General features: G+C 43.9%; 2 protein-coding genes across 2 annotated transcripts; both read left to right on the top strand.

Moving 5' to 3' along the window:
- The first annotated feature begins 9,974 nt into the window (after window positions 1-9,974).
- On the top strand, window positions 9,975-11,549 carry LOC103709426 (uncharacterized). Its single transcript, XM_008794747.5, has 2 exons — window positions 9,975-10,110; window positions 10,834-11,549. Exons 1-2 carry the CDS (start codon window positions 10,096-10,098, stop codon window positions 11,269-11,271), a joined length of 453 nt encoding a protein of 150 aa, XP_008792969.1. The 5' UTR covers window positions 9,975-10,095; the 3' UTR covers window positions 11,272-11,549.
- A 4,183-nt stretch (window positions 11,550-15,732) lies between these two features.
- On the top strand, window positions 15,733-16,488 carry LOC103709443 (putative lipid-transfer protein DIR1). The gene has a single exon (XM_008794766.3). The coding sequence runs from the start codon at window positions 15,813-15,815 to the stop codon at window positions 16,134-16,136; it is 324 nt and encodes a 107-aa protein (XP_008792988.1). The 5' UTR covers window positions 15,733-15,812; the 3' UTR covers window positions 16,137-16,488.
- The last annotated feature ends 2,878 nt before the right edge of the window (window positions 16,489-19,366 follow it).

The raw sequence follows: 19,366 nt of genomic DNA, 5'->3' as shown, positions 1-19,366 counted from the left end.
AAGAAGAGTTAAGCAAGCTTAATATCTAAGTAAGTGAGTGAGGAGGTCAGTCAACAAAGAGCATCACAAACACAACAAAAATATAGTGGTTCGGTGCATCCCAGCACCTACATCCACTCTCCAAGACCTCTTGGGAATTTCACTATAATCCTACAGATTACAGCCGGTTGTTTTACAAGCTCACAGCCCAACTTGTTGTTTTACGAGGTCACAACGAACTCGGTCGGTTTTTCCAGGCTCACCGACTAGAACCACCCCCGATTGTTTTTCCGGGATCACAATCGAACCCTTACACGTTGGTTTTACCCTCGGCTCAACAAACCTAAACCCCGTTGGTTTTCCCTTTGGCTCACCAACAAACCTTACACCGTTGGTTTTCCCTTTGGCTCACCAACAAACCTTTAACCCCTTGATTCAATCCCTTGATTGAATCAAGTTACAAGATATTAAAACAAAGAATAAAAACAAATCAAAGCTTCTTAAACAAGCAAATATAACAATATAAACAAATAGAGTAAAGAGAAGCCCTCAAACGAGTTTTGAAGATGGAGGTGCTCGACTTCTTCTTTACTTGACCCTCTTCTGATTTGGCACGAAGTAGAGGATCACCGCGGCAGCACACGGATGGAGAGGAAGCTTTGGGATACACTTGGAAGCTCTTCTTCTCTCTATTTCACTTTGAATGGCCCTTATTGTGCTTATGGGAGATTTCCCTTGGAATCTCTTCCCTAAATGTTTTCTCCCACTTCCATGAGTTCTCCCCTAGCTCTCTTCTTGTTTTTATAGCTTTAGATGGCGTGGAAACAAGAATATAGCCGTTAGAGACAAGAAAAAGAGCCGTTGGACACAGTCTGCATTTCCTGACAATGTTACCGTTGGGATCGGAGTTGACTCGCGCGATCAGGAGTCGGCTCGCCTGTTGCAGGAGTCGGCTCGTGTTTTACCGGAGACGACTCGGCCACTGTTCCAAATTTGAATTAATGTGCTTGCCTCGACTGGGAGTCGACTCGTCTTAACCTGGAGTCGACTCGCCAACTTCTGGAGCTGACTTGGCAATTTCGGAGTCGGCTCATCCACTGAAGTCCGTGGATCCAATTTTGAATTTTGTCCTCTCGAGTCGACTCGACTGTCCTGGGAGTCGACTCGAATCTCAGAGCCCGAACTCCCGATCCTCTGTCTTTTGGCTCGTCCAGTCTTGGAGTCGACTCGAACTTCCTTGGAGTCGACTCGGCTCTCAGTTTGCGAAACTTGGTCTTCTGCCTTTTTGATGTGAAGCTGTCTTGGAGTCGACTCGAGCTGTCTGGGAGTCGACTCGAATCTCAGAGGCAGTAACTTGGTTTTCTGTCTGTTGATGGTCGCGGAGTCTCGGAGTCGACTCGTGCAATGCGGGAGTCGACTCGAATCTCAGAGTCCCAAAAACGCTCTCTGACTTTTTCCTTGTGTTCCGCTGAGAGTCGACTCATGCTTTCTTTGGAGTCGACCTACCAACCATCGGAGTCGACTCGCGTTCCACTGGAGTCGACTCGAATCTCAGACCCGAAACTGCTCTCTGACTTTTCTGCCTGTGACTCCTAGGAGTCGACTCAAACTTCTCCGGAGTCGACTCGGTAAACATTGGAGTCGACTCGAAATCCTCAGGAGTCGACTCGAAGACTATTCTTTTGAATTTTTTCTTTGATTTTACTCTTCCAAATTGAATCCTTTGAACTTTAAGCTTGGGCCAATAAATTGTAGCTTTCTTCCAACTTGAGAGCTTTGGAGGCCTTCTTGTGTTCTCCCAACTTGCTATGTTCCTTGCAAAATAAATATCTTTCTCCTTGCAACATAAACATTAGTATCTATACTTCAAGGTTTTGTGATCATCAAAATCAATCTATGAATCAATCTTTGGGTCATCACCCCTGAGTTAGGAGGAGTTGAAGGCTGCGTCGTAATGTTCCACTCTTGGTGAGGGGAGTCCAACTTTCAGAGGGATGACAACTTCTGTTCCGTATGCCAGATTAAAGGGGGTCTCGCCGGTAGGAAGTCGGAATGTGGTTCTGTAGGCCTAGAGGATATTGCAGATGTCTTCGACCCATTGCCCCTTAGATCGGTCGAGCCTGGCCTTGAGCCCCTAAAGAATGGTACGATTCGTCATCTCGATTTCTCCATTTGTCTGTGGATGGGCGATCGAGGTGAAGCGGTGATCGATGCCGAGCTCGGAGCAGAATTCTCTGAAACGGATGTTGTCGAACAAACGGCCGTTGTCAGATATAACGATGCGGAGGAGTCCAAATCTGCAGATTATTGACTTACAAATAAAGTCCCGCATCTTCTGCTCGGTGATCCGGGCCACTGGTTCGGCTTCGACCCATTTGGTGAAGTAGTTGATGGAGACGACCAGAAATTTTCTCTGTCCGGTTGCCAGGGGGAATGGCCCTAGGATGTCGATCCCCTATTGGGCGAATGGCCAGGGAGCACTGATCGAGGTCAGTGGGGCCGAGGGTCGGCGTTGGATATTGGCGTTCTGCTGGCATCGATCGCATCTTCGGACGAAATCCGTTCCGTCCTTTTGAAGTGTGGGCCAATAGTATCCTTGGCGCAAGATTTTATGGGCCAATGCTCGGCCTCCCAGATGGTTTCCGCATATCCCTTCATGAATCTCTCGCATAGCATAATCCGTCTTTGACGGGCGAAGGCATCTGAGGAGAGGAGAGGTGAAGGATTTTCGGTAGAGCTTGCCTTCATATAATATGTATCGGGAGGCTAGACGCCTGATGCGGCGAGCCTCGAGCTCATCATTAGGAAGGGCTTCATTTTGTAGATAACTGATGAGCTCGTCCATCCAGCTCGGCTCGATTTCGATGCAGATGGTCGATTCAGGCCCCTCTGTGATGGGCGTTTGGAGATATTCAAGCATCGTTGCCTTAGGAAGCTCGCTCATGCGGGAGGTCGCCAGCTTCGACAGTTGGTCTGCCCTTAGATTCTCTGTTCTAGGGATGTGCTGGATATTGAAGGAGCGAGCCCAGGGTGAATGTGAGGTCTCGCACCTTCTGGAGATATCTCCGCATCGATGGCTCTCTTATTTCAAAGTCCCCCAGAATCTGGCTCACGATCAGTTGGGAGTCACTGAAGATCTTCAGGTCCTCGGCTTTCAACTCCTTTACCAATTTGAGCCTGGTGATAAGCGCCTCGTACTCCGCCTCATTGTTCGAGGATGGAAACTCGAGGAATAGGGCCTGCTCCGCAACTACCCCATTTGGGCTTGTAAGGATAGGGCCTGCTTCGCTACCCTCCGAGGTCGAGGAGCCGTCCATATATAGGATCCATGGCTGCCTCGGGGTCTCCTCCATTGGCATCAGTGGGAGCTCGGGGTCGTCCAACAAAGTGCACTCCACGATAAAATCGGCGAGCGCTTGGGCTTTGATTGCCGGCCTCGGACGGTATTCGAGGTTGAACTCTCCGAGCTCGACTGCCCACTTGGCTATCCTTCCGGCGTGATCCGAGCATTGCAAAATCTGCTTCATAGGCTGGTTGGTCAGTATGACCACAATGTGGGCCTGGAAGTAGGGCCGGAGCCTCCGAGGCGAGATGACCAGGGCGAAGATTGTTTTCTCCAGTTTGGAATATCGGGTCTCGGCATCTCTCAGGACCCGGCTGGTATAATACACTGGTCTTTGAAGCTTGTTCTCTTCTCGGATCAAGATCGAGCTTACCGCAACCAGGGAGACAGCCAGGTACAATGAGAGGAGCTTGCCCTGCTGGGGTTTTGTGAGTAATGGAGGGAAAGCAAGGAGGTGCCTAAGCTCCTCAAAAGCTTGCTGACATTCCTCCGACCACAAGAAGTTCTTCGGTCGCTTGAGAATTGCAAAGAATGAGAGGCACCGCTCGGCCGACCTGGAAACGAATCTTCCCAGAGCCGCGACCCGCCCTGTGAGCTGATGTACTTCCTTAACCATCTTTGGTGGCACCATCTCTTGCAGTGCTCAGATCTTTTCGGGATTTGCTTCGATTCCATGCTGGGTGACTACGAAGCCAAGAAATTTGCCCGAGGTGACTCCGAACGCGCACTTAGCAGGGTTGAGCTTCATCCGATACCTTCTAAGTGTGGAGAATGTCTCATTGAGGTCAGCCACATGGTCCTCCGTTGTTCGGCTCTTTACCAGCATGTCGTCCATATAGACCTCCATATTTTGGCCTATTTGGTTTTTAAAGATTTGGCTGACCAGTCTTTGATATATTGCTCCAGAATTCTTCAATGCGAAAGGCATCACCTTATAGCAGTATGTGCCCCTGTCGGTGATGAAGGTCATTTTCTCATCGTCTTCCGGCGCCATTCGAATTTGATTGTATCCCGAGAAGGTGTCCATGAATGTCAGCAACTAGTATCCCGAGGTGGAGTCCACGAGCTGGTCAATACTAAGGAGTGGAAAGATGTCCTTGGGCAGGCTTTGTTCAAGTCGATGTAGTCCACGCACATGCGCCACTTTCCGTTAGCTTTCTTCACGAGGACCACGTTGGTGAGCTAGTCTAGATAGGAGACCTCCCGGATGAAGCTGGCTTCGAGAAGTTTGTCCACTTTCTCAGCCGCTGCTCGTTGTCGTTCCGGGGCGGAGCTCCGTTTCTTCTGCCGCACAGGTCTGCAGGTCGGTTTTACCTGGAGTCGGTGAATTATGACCTCAGGGTCTATTCCCGGCATGTAGGCGGGGGACCAGGCGAAGACGTCCATATTGGACCGAAGGAACTCAATCAGATGGTTTCTTTCAAGAGAGCTTAGGCCGGAGCCGACCTACACGGTTAGCTCTGGACAATTTTCTTGTAAAGGAATATGGGTAAAAGCTCACCAGGTTCTACCCGTCCCTTTCGGGGATCGTCCCGCACTTTCAAGGTTTCGATGGGCAGCATCTGATCTGACGTTTGAGCTGGCGCCTTGGCCGGTAGCTCCTCCCAGCTTGGTGCCTTAGCTGGTTGCTTTTCTCGGTGAGTCGCCATGTAGCACCGCTTAGCTATTGCCTGGTCCCCATGAACTTCGCCTACTCCTCGATTGGTGGGGAACCGCATAAGCAGGTGATAAGTCGAGACCACAGCTCAGAGGGCATTTAACCCTAGTCGTCCAAGAATGGCGTTGTAGGCCGAAGATAGGCAAGCCACTAGGAAATCTATCCTTACGGTACTTTCTCGGGGAGCGAGCCCGATCGTGACAAAGAGGCCAACCTCGCTCTCGACCGGGACCGAATTCCCAGTAAATCCGACCAGTGGAGCGTTCATTCTCCAAAGCTGGCTTTCCGTCATCCTCATTTTTTGATAGGCATCGTAGTACAAAATATTAGCCGAGCTTCCATTATCAACTAGGACGCGCTTTACATCAAATTTGTTTACAATCATGGAGATGACCACGGCGTCATCATGAGGAGTCTCAACTCCTTCCAAGTCCTCGTCCGAGAATGAGATGGCTTTGGAGGTGCGCGGGCGCTTCGAAGGGATCCTTCCCTCGATTGGTTCTTCAGCCGAGCTTCCTCCTCCAATGGTGTTGATGGTGCCGACGATAGGCCTGTTGTCATTTGGGTTTTTGAGCGGTGCGGTATTTTCCACTGGCCTCTTTTCCTCACGTCGGTTCTGTACAAACCGGTTGAGTACTCCGCGACAGATAAGCGCCTCGATCTCATCTCGGAGCTGAAAGCAATCCTCCGTGTGGTGGCCGAGGTCCCGGTGGAAACGGCAATACTTCCTAGGATTGCGCCGAGCTTCGGTATCCCGCATCGGAGGTGGAGGTCGGAAATAGTCTCGACCTTCTATCTCCATTAGGACCTCTGCTCGGGGGACGTTCGGGGGTGTAATTCTCGTACCTCCTCGAGGGCATTCGTGGCCACGGTGGAGATCTCGATCGAGGCGGGGACCTTGGTCGAAGCCGTCTCTACTGTCGAGGTGGGCTCCTCAATCGAGGCAGGTTCTTATCTCGGCATGGAGATCGGCTTCTCAGGCGGCCACGCTCTTCACGACGCTTCTTTTGCTTCTTTGAGGCCTGCTCGGTTGCGCCCCGCCTGAAGGCGATAGCCTCTTCGGCCTTCGCATACTTTTGAGCTCGGGCCAGCATTTCAGTGAAGTCAGCAGAGAAGCTCTTCTCAATGGAGAAGAGGAATCTATAGGAGCGAGCCTAAGTCTTTAGTGCCGACATGGCTATCGACTGGTCGAGCTCGCGGACCTCCCAGGTGGCGGCGGTAAAGCGGTCGAGGCATTCACTAAGGGATTCCCCCTCGTTCTGCTTGACATCTAGGAGGGAATCCAACGTTCGCCGCTGGCGCCGGCTGGCAGCAAAGTTGGTGGCGAACTGCCTGCCGAGCTGCTCAAAAGAGGATACCGAGCTCGGCTTCAGTCCAGAAAACCAAAGCCGAGCCATTCCTCGAAGGATCGCTGGGAAGGCCTTGCAGAGCACAGCCTCCGAGGACCCTTGCAATGCCATGACGCCTCGGTAACTTTCCAAATGATCGAGGGGGTCGGTAGTTCCATTGTAGAGCTCCACTTAGGGCATTTTGAACCTCGGTGGGACCGGTTCATCCTCGATCTAGCAGGAGAAGGGGGACTTGGTGGTAAACTCAAAGTCACCCTCGCGCCTTGCCTTCCTGCTGTGAAGTGCTTCAATCTAGCGCTCAAGGTTCTCGACCTTCCTGTCGAGCTCCCCAGCCTGGGGATGGCCACCGTAGTCTGCTCCGGCTCGTGACGGTCCGGGGCTGACTCAGCTTCCGAAATCTGCGGCCTTCTATCCATGCTCCTCCCTAGCAATTCTCTCCGGGGGAACGCTCAGGCTGAGCCTTGGCGACAGCACCGTTCTTCATTGTTGGCCCTCGAGGAGCCGTGGAGGTTTTGGCCCTAGGGCACCGGTCCGTTTGGAGGAAGCACTAGCTGGACCTGGGCCTGCGGAGGCGGCATAGGTGGGGCTTCCTCACGTTGCAGGCCTTGGACAGCTGCGGCCAAGGCTTTAACCTGCTGCACCAGGATATTGAACTGTTCCGGTTGGACCTGGGGAGCTTGGTCAGCCGGAGGTGGCGAGTTCTGAACAGAGTGTCCAGGACTTGGTGGGAGACGCCAGAAGGTATTGGAGGCTCCTTTGCTTCTCAACTTCATGGCCACGACTCGGTCCCTTCCTTTAGCGCCAACTGTTGGTGAAAATTGGACCCGGGGGCGGCCGTCGGCTGAGAAGGAGGAGCTCCGGCGTAAGACGGCGGGCGGCGGTCCGTCGGCGGGCGGCGTCCTCCGGAGGACCTACAAAAAGCCGATAGCCGGGGTTTCCGGCGCCGGCCCTCCGATACGTAAGTCAGAGGGGGCAAAATGTACGAGGGAGGAGAGAATATATCACGGGAGTTTCAGAGTTCATCCCCCTCTAAGATGGAGGGGTTCCCCTTTTATAGAGAGGTACAGAATTACCTGTGATGTGACGGAGCGAACAGGTTACCGTCATGATTGGGCATGTCGTATGAATTAATGCACGATCGTGTGAATTAATGCATTGCCGTAGGAGATCAGGCCGGAGTCAATAAGTCATCGTGGCTGATCGGACATAGCCGAGCGGGTCAGCTGTTTGCCGTGGATGGCTTGAGATTCGTAGATAACATGCGCATTGATTGTTGAGTGAGCCGGAGATCAACAGAGGCCGTGCGCATTGATTGTTGAGTGAGCCGGAGATCAGCAGAGGTCATGCGCATTGATTGTTAAGTGAGTCAGAGATCAGTAGAGGTCATGCGCATTAATTGTTGGCAGCGGTAGCAGGGCATGGTCTCCGGTCGAGTTGCAGAAGGATATGACCGCGGCGGGTGGATGGTGAGGTCGGGCTTCCGAGGTCGAGAATGTTGAGGTCAGGCGTCAGGTCGAAAGCTCTGAGGTCGAGCGCCAGGTCAGGCACCAAGTCAAGAGCTCTGAGGTCAAGCGCCTGGTCGGGCGTCCGAGGTCGGGCGCTTCTGAGGTCGGGCGCCTAGTCGGGCGTCCGAGATCGGACGCTTATGAGGTCGGGCGCTTCTGATCACGTGCTGGCGATGTGCTCACGTGCTTTGGGGCAATTTATATTCCCCCAACAATATGTATATATGCATATATGTATATGTATATATATATATATATGTATGTATATATGTATATGTATATCTATATCTATATATATGTATGTATATATCTATATATATATATATATGTATATATCTATATATATGTATATATCTATATATACGTGTATATATATACGTATATATGTATATACGTATATATATATATATGTGTGTATATATATATATACGGATATATGTATATGCATATGTATATGCATATGTGTGTGTGTGTGTGTGTGTGTGTGTGTGTGTGTGTGTATATATATATGTATGTATGTGTGTGTGTGTGTGTATTTGACATGTATTAATATAGATATGGATGCTAGTATATATTAAATTTCATATCCATATTATAATAGTTTTGGTTACAAAAAATGAATCATGACAAAATTAGATAGAATTGATTAGTTTCTTATATATATTCATTTTTTTTATAGATATAGATATAAATATAGATATTACTCATATATTAAATTTTATATTCATATTAGAATAGATTTGAATTAAACATTAGAGATATTAAACAGTGTATTTTTGCCCCTATGCGACTATAGATCTTAATCTACCAGTGATTTTTTGAAAGTAAAATTCTTAGGATTTTCTATGATCAAGTATTTTTTTAATATAACTGTGATATCATTCATATAAATGGAGGGACTCTGTTTAACAATAATTATAAGTGTTTATATTAATGCTAATACGTAACTCATGCTGTTCAATCCCAAAGGTCAAGTTGGGCTTTGGATATTTGATCTATTTATTAAATTGGTAGGTTCAATTTGATAATTTTTTATCCTGACTCGTATATAATCCGACATAATTACTGCATCTAATAGTAGGGACCAAAAAATACCTTACAGAATAAACAATCACAGTCACCTAAACATTTAGAATCAACTGTACAGAAGAAATAAAAATATTAAAAAATATATTCATAATATAAAACTACTATTTCTTTATTGCCCCCAACTTCTGTCATGTGCCATGCACGTGAAACCTCGATCATGACCCCGGATAAAATATTAGCCACCAGCCCTTGGACCCCCAATTTGGGCCCCAACTACGAATAAATCCACCTTCGTGATTGCTGCACCATTCGTTCGGTACGCCCTTCGGGAACCATCCACGCTCGTGGGGCCCAACTATACCAAAATTCGCGCCTGCAACAGAGAGCCGTCAGCGCCTCGAGATTCCGCAAGACACGTGGATGACAGGTAGACTCACGTCAGGCGTGCCGGAACTATGGGCCCCAGCCAAGCTGTCTCGCACGACACTGCCAATAATTTTCGGACGAGCCCCATAAAACTTCTATACCATTAAATCTCGGCCATCAACGTTTCACGATAACGCCATCAAGTCCGTTCGTCAAGAACGTTCGTTCCCAGGGAAAGACCCTGGGCCCCGGGCGTGAAGGGAAACGGCGAAACTCTATCTGCATAGGAATTTCCATGCGGGTAGCTTCGGAGGTTTCATTGTCGGGGAGGGAGGTGGGAGATCCCAGCTACGTCATTTCGGCGTCGCCTTTGTCTCAGGTGGGCCCGGTCACCCACCGCCACCCATTCGGCGTTATTCGTTGGTGGGCCCGTGCACGGCCGCTTTGCAATATAGTGGGACCAGGTGGAACCCAAAGTGGGAATTCCATCCAACAGATCACTGCCACGTGGACACGGTCGGCATGGGAGTCGAGAATGGCCGAAAGGTTCGTGGGCTAAAGTCGGGAGGAGGCATGGAGTATAAACTAAGAAAAAGGTGGCGAAAACTTTCTCAATGCGATTTCATATCGTCCAAATGTAATAATAATGATGGATTGGTGGGTGGCGGAGAATATTATTTTTAATAATCATAGTTCATTATCATCAAAAAAACAAAAAAAAGGTCCAAGGAATGGTCCCGCGGCTTGTTGTATCTCAATGGCTTTAGTCACGGATATAAATACCAGCTCGCCTCGCACCAAGCTGGGTCATCCGGTGCTTGCTTGCTTTTAAGTTTCCGGCAGTTCAGTATCTTAATTTATTTGGCCATGGCTAGCGTTGAGGTGAGCCAATTAATTAACTATTTTGGTTTTTATACTTCAGATGTTTCCCAAAGATGGATTACCGTTGATCAAACATCCATGGATTGATTAGATAATTTAGTTTCGTTTAATCATTCTTGAGAATGGTAGCATTCTTTGTTCTGCGCCTTCATCAACCAGTATCAAATTATTTGTCTTGTCTTATTGTTGCCATATTGATCTTAATAATTGCATGTTTAGATGCAGAACTATTACATGTTGGGTGGTCTAAGTTGTGAGTAGTTAACAGTCTTCTGGATCATTTTAATTCAACTTCTGTCTTATTAAGCTTTATTCTTCTTGCTGATTGATCTGTGGGTTTCTGAAATTTTAATCATCTCAAATTAAAAAAGCAGTAGAGACCAAAATGGCTTTGCGGGGTTGTTTTTACAATAATCCTAGCATCATGGTAGATCAGTTACCAATTCTTTGTAGCATCTAGCTCACATCCAATTTACGACGAAATATGTTTTAAAATGGAAAGGGAAACCCAACAAGAATCTTCTGTAAATCATCAAAGATCATTGATCCTCCTCTCCAGTCCCATCAGCCAACTCGTAGAGTTGAAAGTCATTGTACGATCTACGAACTCAAGTGGGCACGGCTCAATGACACTCAATTACGTAACCTATCATCAGGCCTTCCATGCATGCATTAAAAACATAGTTACTGGCCCGATGTTTGAGGAATAGATTTGTAAAACAGGTGGAAGCCGCTCCTGCTGCCCCTGTAGAAACTGAGGCTCCTGCTCCTGCTCCTGCTTCTGCTCCTGAGGAGGTAGTCAAAGCCGAGGTCGCGGCCCCAGTTGCAGAAGAACCAAAAGCAGAAGAGGAGGCAGCACCATCCAAAGAAGAAGGGGTGGAAACTGAGGAGAAGCCAGCAGAAGAGGAGAAGGGTGAAGAAGTTGCTGCCCCGGAAGCTGTTGCTGCTACAGCCGAGACTACAGAGGAAGTGAAGCCAGAGGCAGAACCGGTAGCAGCACCAGAAGCAGCTCCAGAGGAAGCCAAAGCTCCTGCAGTGGAGGAAGCAACTGAGGCTGAGGCTCCGGCACCAGTTGAAGAGCCTAAGGCAGTGGAAGAGGAGGCAGCAGCTGCCACAGTGGTGGAAACTAAGGCAGAGGAGACTTCTGCTGCCTCAGAGTAAAGAGTACGTCGTTTATTTAGTTTTGTTGGGATGGAAGAGAGTTTTAGACGTAGTGTGGAGAGATACTAAGAGGAGAGAGAGCATTTAGAAGCATTTATATGATAATAAATGTAATATAAGATTGATGTAAAACTACAGCGGGCAAAGGGTTCTGGGTTCTGGGCTTTGTGTGCTGTCAGGTAGTGGGATGTGAATGTGCTTGGTTTGGTGATGTAGCGCCTTGGAGTTTGAAAGTTGCTGTTCAATAATAAAAAGAAAATATTATCGAATGCGTTTAATCGGTATGGAAACGCAGAAAAGGTCTGGTTGCAGGTATTGGTTTGATAAGTTATCGTATATGTATTCTTTAAACGTGCTAAGGTATTCGTTCTAGCTATTTTGCTGAGATATTTCTATAATTAGATTTTATGGCCTGCAGTGTTAATAAATAATTATTTTAAGTCTAAAACAATCTTTAATACTGATACAAGAGGATCATTAGATTCACTGCAGATTTGATTTGGTTATTTTAGATTCATTTGGATAGAGTTTGGGAGCAAAGTTCCGTATCTAAACCTTGATCATATAATTTTTGGAGATTATAACTTTTTTCTGCATAACATCCAATTGCAATAATTTTTTTAAAAATTGAATAAAGTTTCAAGATTTATGCTAGTGCAACCATCCTCAAAGGATGTGTTGCACCCACTAATATAGCAGTTTATTGATATTTGCGCCTTAAAATGGATCGGTCAAAATAAATATATTTTTTTCAATTAAATTTGTGATGGAGTATATCTTCCGATCCATGTAAGATTAGATGATATAATGGAAGATGGAGCTGATATAAAATTAGACATCTAACTTCAAGATGGTTTTAACATTAATTCTGTCAGGGTCACTTATTGTCCTAGGAAATTCTAACGTTGAGAAAGAATTCCACGTGAATTTGGAGACTTGTATCTCACTAGAATAAGTAAGAGGCACTGCAATCGATGATGACCAAACAAGGTTATTGCTTAACAGCTATTATTTTGATCTTTCTTTTGGTAATAAAATACTTATTTTTGTTTGATTATCGATCTCATACATACAGAAAAACTCTAGGTTATTGGATTCTCACACTTTGAAGTCTTCACAAATGATTGTAAAATCAACAAACTAAGAGAAGTGTTTAGCTTGTGGCTTTTCTAGCTAGTCAGTCAACAACCTAATTTGCAGATGTCAATCAGTTTATTGTTTCTTGCTATTTTGCAGGCCAATGTTGGTCTTTGTTGGCTAATGAACTTCATCATGTAGATTTTATCCCTCCATCCTTAAGTTGGATCTAACAAAATTCTTAGCTAACACTCGGATACGGATGGCAATCAGGTCTTTGTATTCTAATTTGGCGACAATGATCTGGTGTGCTCGGAATCATCAGGTCTTTGAGCATGATGCAGCAGCTACTTTTTGAATAATAAGGCAGTCTAAAATGTGCTACGTTACTGATGGGATGCTTCAATTGGCAGCCTTATGTGCTCATTCAAAGAACTAGGGTACTTCTAGTCTCACTAGGCCTTCTTCTTCTTTATCATACTTTTATTATATGGGTATCTCCTCCCTTTGTAGTACTTAGGGTGATTCATCTAGTGCAATTCAGTGGATTTTCAAACCATTTGTTTGTAAGTGCATTTAGAGTCCACGTATAGTTACAAGACGTGCTGGGACATCAAATAAAGAACTCTTCAATTGATACATGTTGCTTTTGTAGATCAACTTGATGACATTTTTACGAAGGCTCATCTACCGGAATGTCATCGTAATTTGGTTAGCAAACTCAAGTAGGCATCTTCGCTATCTTCTTGAGTTTGAGGAAGAATGTTAGCGGTATATGAGCTGTATTGATTAAATGTATATGAGCGTATATGGGCTGTATATATGAGCTGTATATGAGCTGTACATAACCACCTTCAACTATAAAAAATGGGCTATAGCACTTTTTATACATACAAAAAAAAGAAAGATTACATTCTCTCTCTATGACTCTCTCTCTCTCTCTCTCTCTCCTTCTTCTTCTCTTCTATGTCTTCAGAAATAGTCTTCCAATACTTCCATATCTACCGCGAGGGTAACCAAGCAGCAGATTGGATGGCTAGGTAGGCATTGCATCGAGATGTGTTTTATCAGTCACTGTGGTGATATATTATTCCCTATGATTTGCTTGCATATTATTGGCTGATGCAGCTGGTATTAATTCCTTACCCAAGACATTATTAGATGTTTATGAGATTATTCGTACTCTTGGTTCTCAGGATGGTTTGTTGGGTGGTCTTCTCTTGCTGGCACTGTTTTGGCTTTGCTTTCAGGAAGGAATGTAATGCAGTGGGTGCCATTGGCTGTGGCTGGGCAAATGGGTTTCATATTGGTGGCTATTGGCTTTCATATTTCTCCATTGCCTTTACAACTCAGGCTCCTGCATGCTTCAATCTTTCAATACAGACTATATTCTCCTATCTTGCACGTTATGGTTCTCCCATAGGCACTGTCATCCATCGTTCAAAGATCTTTGGCGTAGTCGACCTAGAGTGATCGATGTTCCAAGTTTCAATGATACGAGAAGAGGAGAGCTATCTTTATACTTGATCTCCCATAGGAGCCATTAGTAAACCAAGAAACATAGAAAGTTATATATTTTCATTGAGGGCTTTATTTCGCAACATCTTCCTAGATTCTACAAGATCTAGGATCTGCTCGACAGAAGAAATTAGGCCCAATGCCTATGCTCAGATCCAATGCAAACTTAAAGAGTTAATCTCTGACCCATCCACCAATTAGTTAATATAATATAATATTATATTATATATATATAATCTCGACAGAGATCGAATTATTTTTTAATTTATTTAGGCCTAGCCAATTTTTAGATCCTTTGCAACTTTTTGTCCAGATTCATGCATAGCATAAATAGACGGATAAATCGTATGAATATAACATAAATACATCTCAAAAAATCAAAAATAAAATATTATTAACTAGGATTTTTTTTGCATAGATATTCTTCTAAATATCGAATTTTACATGAATACTCTTCCAAAATTAATGTTTGTATGTATACCCTCGTAAAACTTTATTATTGTATAAATGCCCCTAATATAACAGTTGTTCCAATGATGTTAAGAAAAATCAAATTTATATTAATTAAAAATAAAATAAAATTTAAAATTACGCTGTTGTCCTTATTTTTTTTCTGTTTGGGATTGCGATCACGATCATGATCGCGATTGAGCGGGCTCACGATCGTGATCTCCTTCTTCACTGTGATCGTGATGCAGCTCGCGGCTCGCGATCTCCTTCCTCCCTGTGTCGGAACCAAAGACGGAATATGCAGCAATTAGGTGCATCCTCCTCAGTGTTAAGAGCTCAGCCAGCTAAAGAAATGGTAGAAGGGATTATTTAATATAAAGAGGATTATTTTCATATTTCTTAAAAATGCAGCCTTTCACATCAAGCTCCACATGAAATTTCACTAATTTATACAAAAATGAAAACAGAAAAATGATGTTGGTGCCAAATAGATTTTAAATAATTATTCCTATTTCAAAGTGTTTTATGCAGAGGAGGCTCATGATAAAGTTTCTTCCAAAACCTAGAGAGAAGATATTAACTAATAAATATAGGATTATGAAAGCTATCACATTAATTAATGTATCTAGATTATTTCTATCTGCTAGGATTTTTTTCCGCATATATATCCTTCTAAATATAGAAAATTGCCTGAATATCCTTGTAAAGTTGCTATTTGCTTGTCTACACTTATAAATGTTTCTATTTGTAAGTCTATCAATTAAGAATATTTTAGTCATTTTAATTTGAAACAATTAATTTTTTAACAGCGTTAGATGGTATGGGTACAAATGCAAAAACAAGAATAAAAAAAGAAATAGAATAACAAAATAAGTGTTTTAAGAGGATATATAATTAATATCAAATTTTAAAAAATATTCATGCAAAATTTGATATTTAAGAAAATATTCATATTAAAAAGAATCTATAAAATATGATCGGAGCAACAGCCCTCTCCGCTTGTACTTATCTCACCATGCGAAACAGATCAGGAGCTAATTAATTTATTTAGCATTTGCGCCTGGCTAATCGTTCCCCACCATCTGACCCTGTTCAACATCCTGGCGACAGAAGATATATTTAACTTTATCCACTTGGAGTGCGTGCTTGGTACTGCATTAAATTTTCACATTTTTAATTTCTCCCATGCAACAGCCTTTCATAGGCTCACTGTACTGCGTTCACTCTCGTGACAATCTCCAGAAGACAGCTGCACTCCTATCTTTACTTCCTTTTTCCACCACCCAAAGAAACTAAACGACAGCATCATGCACCCACCACCAATCACCAACTCCAAGCCCAACCCGTGATCACGTAATGCAGACAAACTACACTCACGGGTTCCAAATCTCCCCACTATATGTACAACCACCGAAGCTCTTCTTCCACTTGAAAATCCAGCAACCCAAGGGAGAGCTAAGCTTAATTAGCGACCAAGACCAACCAAGCCGACCAAAATGGAGGAGAAGCCAAGGACCGTGGCCTTTGCTCTGGCCATAGTCCTGGTGGTGGCCACCACCATGGAGATGAGCTTGGCGTCTGGTGCCCAGGGGTTTTGCAATATGACCAGGGACGAGCTGATGGCCTGCAAGCCCAGCATTAGCACGGCGAAACCCGTGGAGAAGCCCGCCGACGCGTGCTGCACGGCGCTCTCCCATGCCGACCTGCCCTGCCTCTGTGCCTATAAGAACTCCGGCATGCTGCCATACCTCGGCATCGACCCCAACCTCGCCATGCAGCTCCCGGCCAAATGCAGCGTCCCTGCACCCGCACAGTGCTGATGGAGAAGAGCCCGCCGAGCCATTGTTTGTTATTTTGCGAGCTCGGTGAAGTTACAGCTGGTAGAACTAATTCTAGCTCCCATGGGAGACGTGACAATGTTGGTTTAGTAGTATTACTTCTTGTTCTACGTACTCTAGGAAGTTCGAGGTGTTTTGTTCTGTTCTCTGTTTTCTTGTTTCCTGTGTGATGTAGTGAAGGGCTGGTAATGTATGGCTCTTGGAGTTATTTTGGCTAGTGTTCCCCACTTGTGATGCATGTGAGAGGGGAGCATAAGGTTGTGATCATGTGTGAGAGAGTGCCGAGTGCTGTTACTTTCCAGCTGATAATTGCATTTCCGTTTAACTTCTGTTTCCTAGAGAGTAAGGACAGAATTGGACAGAAAATCATATATATATATATATATATATATATATAGAGAGAGAGAGAGAGAGAGAGAGAGAGAGAGAGATAGATATAGATAGATAGATAGATGGATAGATATATTCGATCAATTAATGAGCCTCAAGAAGTCCAATGGGTTGAAGAAAGAAAGCTCGCGATGGACGACTACCTAGTAGATATGGGTTGATTCGATGATATTGAAAATTAATTTCCTGCAAATGATGACTCCCACACACATATATATATATATATATATATATATATATATATATATATTACTCCCCATAACCCTATTGCAGAAAAGGCTCCAAGGCTCCATTACTGATCGCTTCATTCTTTAGCTAAGCCTCAGCAATTTTGGGTCCACTTAACATTGATACATGGATGAGAATAGGACGGCCATTAGAAGTAACGCATGGCTAGCTTGACTAGGGCTTAGACTCTATTCTATTCTTCAACTTCGATGTGGTGCTCCACCCTATTTATACAAAGCTCGGCAACAATTCTATTTCTCTTTCATTGTCTAGCTAACCAATTCTGCTTTTTTGTCCCATAGATAATCGTCTACAAGTCCAGTTGCTTAAGCAAAAATTCCATCCTTGACTTCTACTGTACATGGCACCATTCATTCTATTGCTGACATTGAGTGTGGTCACTGACGTCATTGGTATGATGAATATAGTAGAAGACTTACTTGCCTAAAAAACTAAAAGGTACAAGCCAAGGATGCATTCTGTTAGTGATGTCAACTATACACCAACGCAATGAAGGCAAATGTTATGGCTCTATAGCTTCTTTTATTTCTATAGAATTAACAACTTAAAGCACCTATAGATGAGGCATAGTAAGAGAGATTTTGTTATGCATACAAGAGGACAACTCCTTTGGACCGCGATGCATCCTTTTCATTAATCTTATTCCGATAGTATTTAGTCGCTTAAGCAGCTCTTGCATTTCATTTGATCTCTGCATCTAACTTTGCTCTTCAAGTGAAATGGCTTTGAGTTTTCCATTGATTAATTTAACCAGCTTCTGACTACTTACGATCTATATAACAAGCTACATCAAGTAAGAAATGTAGAACAATTAGCTCATAAGGACTACTATTGTATAACCACTCATCAACGGGTGCCACTTTCCATATCGAGTAAAAATGCAAATCGATAGATGCAGAAGTAGGAATAATGGCACCAGAAATAATATTACCGATAGCTGCAGAAGTGGAAATAATGATGCTAGGTGATTCTGGTTCTTCATTATAATTGTTTTTGCCTTAGATGATAGGTCTTTGCATTCCTAGGAGGAATGAAATCCCTGTTGATCTTTATGACATATTTTTAGACTTTGATTTTGATGGATTCAGGACATGTTGATGCCAATTTTGAATGACATTTAAAATGACTTTTGCGTAATGTTGAATGCCTTTGCTATTAATGATATTACTATTATTATTATTATGTGCCAATTAATGTACCAAATGTACCAGGTTATTAGATTGTGATCGGTGACCAAATTTTAGTTACTAAATTGTTTACCAAGTATTGTGACGAGCAGTCATAAACTTAGTGACAGGATTTTGGTCAATAAAAATTGATTTTGCTCAGCGCGTTTGTAACCACTTAGTGACCGTAAACTTATCACTAGGTCAGTGACGGGATTAATGACAAATGTAGTGACAAAATGTGTGACCATGTCTGTGACGACTAAATCTGTCACTAAAGGTCGTGACAGATTAGTGACCAAACTTGTGACCGCATTCTGTGACAAAATCAGTGACCAAGTTACCTTCGTCACTAACTCCGCAACTGGATAGTGACGGAAAATACATAATTTCTTAAATATTTAATTCTTGAATTTGTAACGGCTTAGTGACGGCGGTTCTGTCACGGAGGTTAGTGACGGGAATCGCCGCCGTCACTGAGAATTTAGTGACGCGTGTTTTTGTAACCAAGTCAGTGACGGGAGCTCCGGTCACAAATTCCATATTAGTAACCGGAAACACGGTATAGTGACGGAAATCTCCGTCACTATACGCGTGTTTTCTGGTAGTGAGATAATATTGTTTTCATAAAATAGAGAATCTAAAATTGGTTCACAAATACCATCAATATCTACTAGAGGAGCAGCAATGAAGATGATAATAAACATATAAGTTGCAGTCAATAAGGTACGAATCATCATAACACCAAATCATCCTATGTAAAGACAGCTTTTAAAGATGGTTGTGGACCTATTTTGTGGCTTTTACTGCAGGAGGAATAGTCCACTCGATGTGATCACATGCCAAGCTATGCTTATTGAGTGCATTTTGTGAAGGTTTAGGCAGAACCTGTGTATGGTGCCTGCTCTCAACTAGTTGGATGATTTCAAATAATCTGAGGGAGAGCAACAATATTTTGGGTCCCCTGGCTGACAATATTTCCATGTTTCTATCTGAGTCCGTACTTGTCACTTCATGTATTTAAATCGCCATGTTTATATTCAAGATATTTTTCTCTTAATTATAGCTTGAAGAGTGTAAGTTGGAAGAGATGCGTGATTTTACTAAAGGTATTGAACAACCTCATTTACTTAAAAAATAAAGGGGAAAAAACCTCACGTAGAACGTGCACCATGGGTCGCAGGAGTGCAGGGCCTACATGATCAGAATGCTAGAAACTTGAAAATTGACACACTATAAAAAAAATAGTTTTTTCTGGTGTTTTTTTAGAGTATGTACCAACACTTATAAACATCGGTAATTTTAGCACTGACATTTTCAAAAGTGTCGTAAAAGCGTCGGTAAACGAAGAGTCGAAACTTTTTTTGCCAATGCTTTTTTAAAGCATTGGGAAAAACCAAAGCTTTG

This window comes from Phoenix dactylifera, chromosome 12 (assembly GCF_051530095.1).
Source record: "Phoenix dactylifera cultivar Ajwa chromosome 12, Ajwa_hap1_PhDact_Kaust_v1.1, whole genome shotgun sequence".
NCBI lineage: Eukaryota > Viridiplantae > Streptophyta > Magnoliopsida > Arecales > Arecaceae > Phoenix > Phoenix dactylifera.
This window is presented reverse-complemented; position numbering and strand designations above follow the sequence as displayed.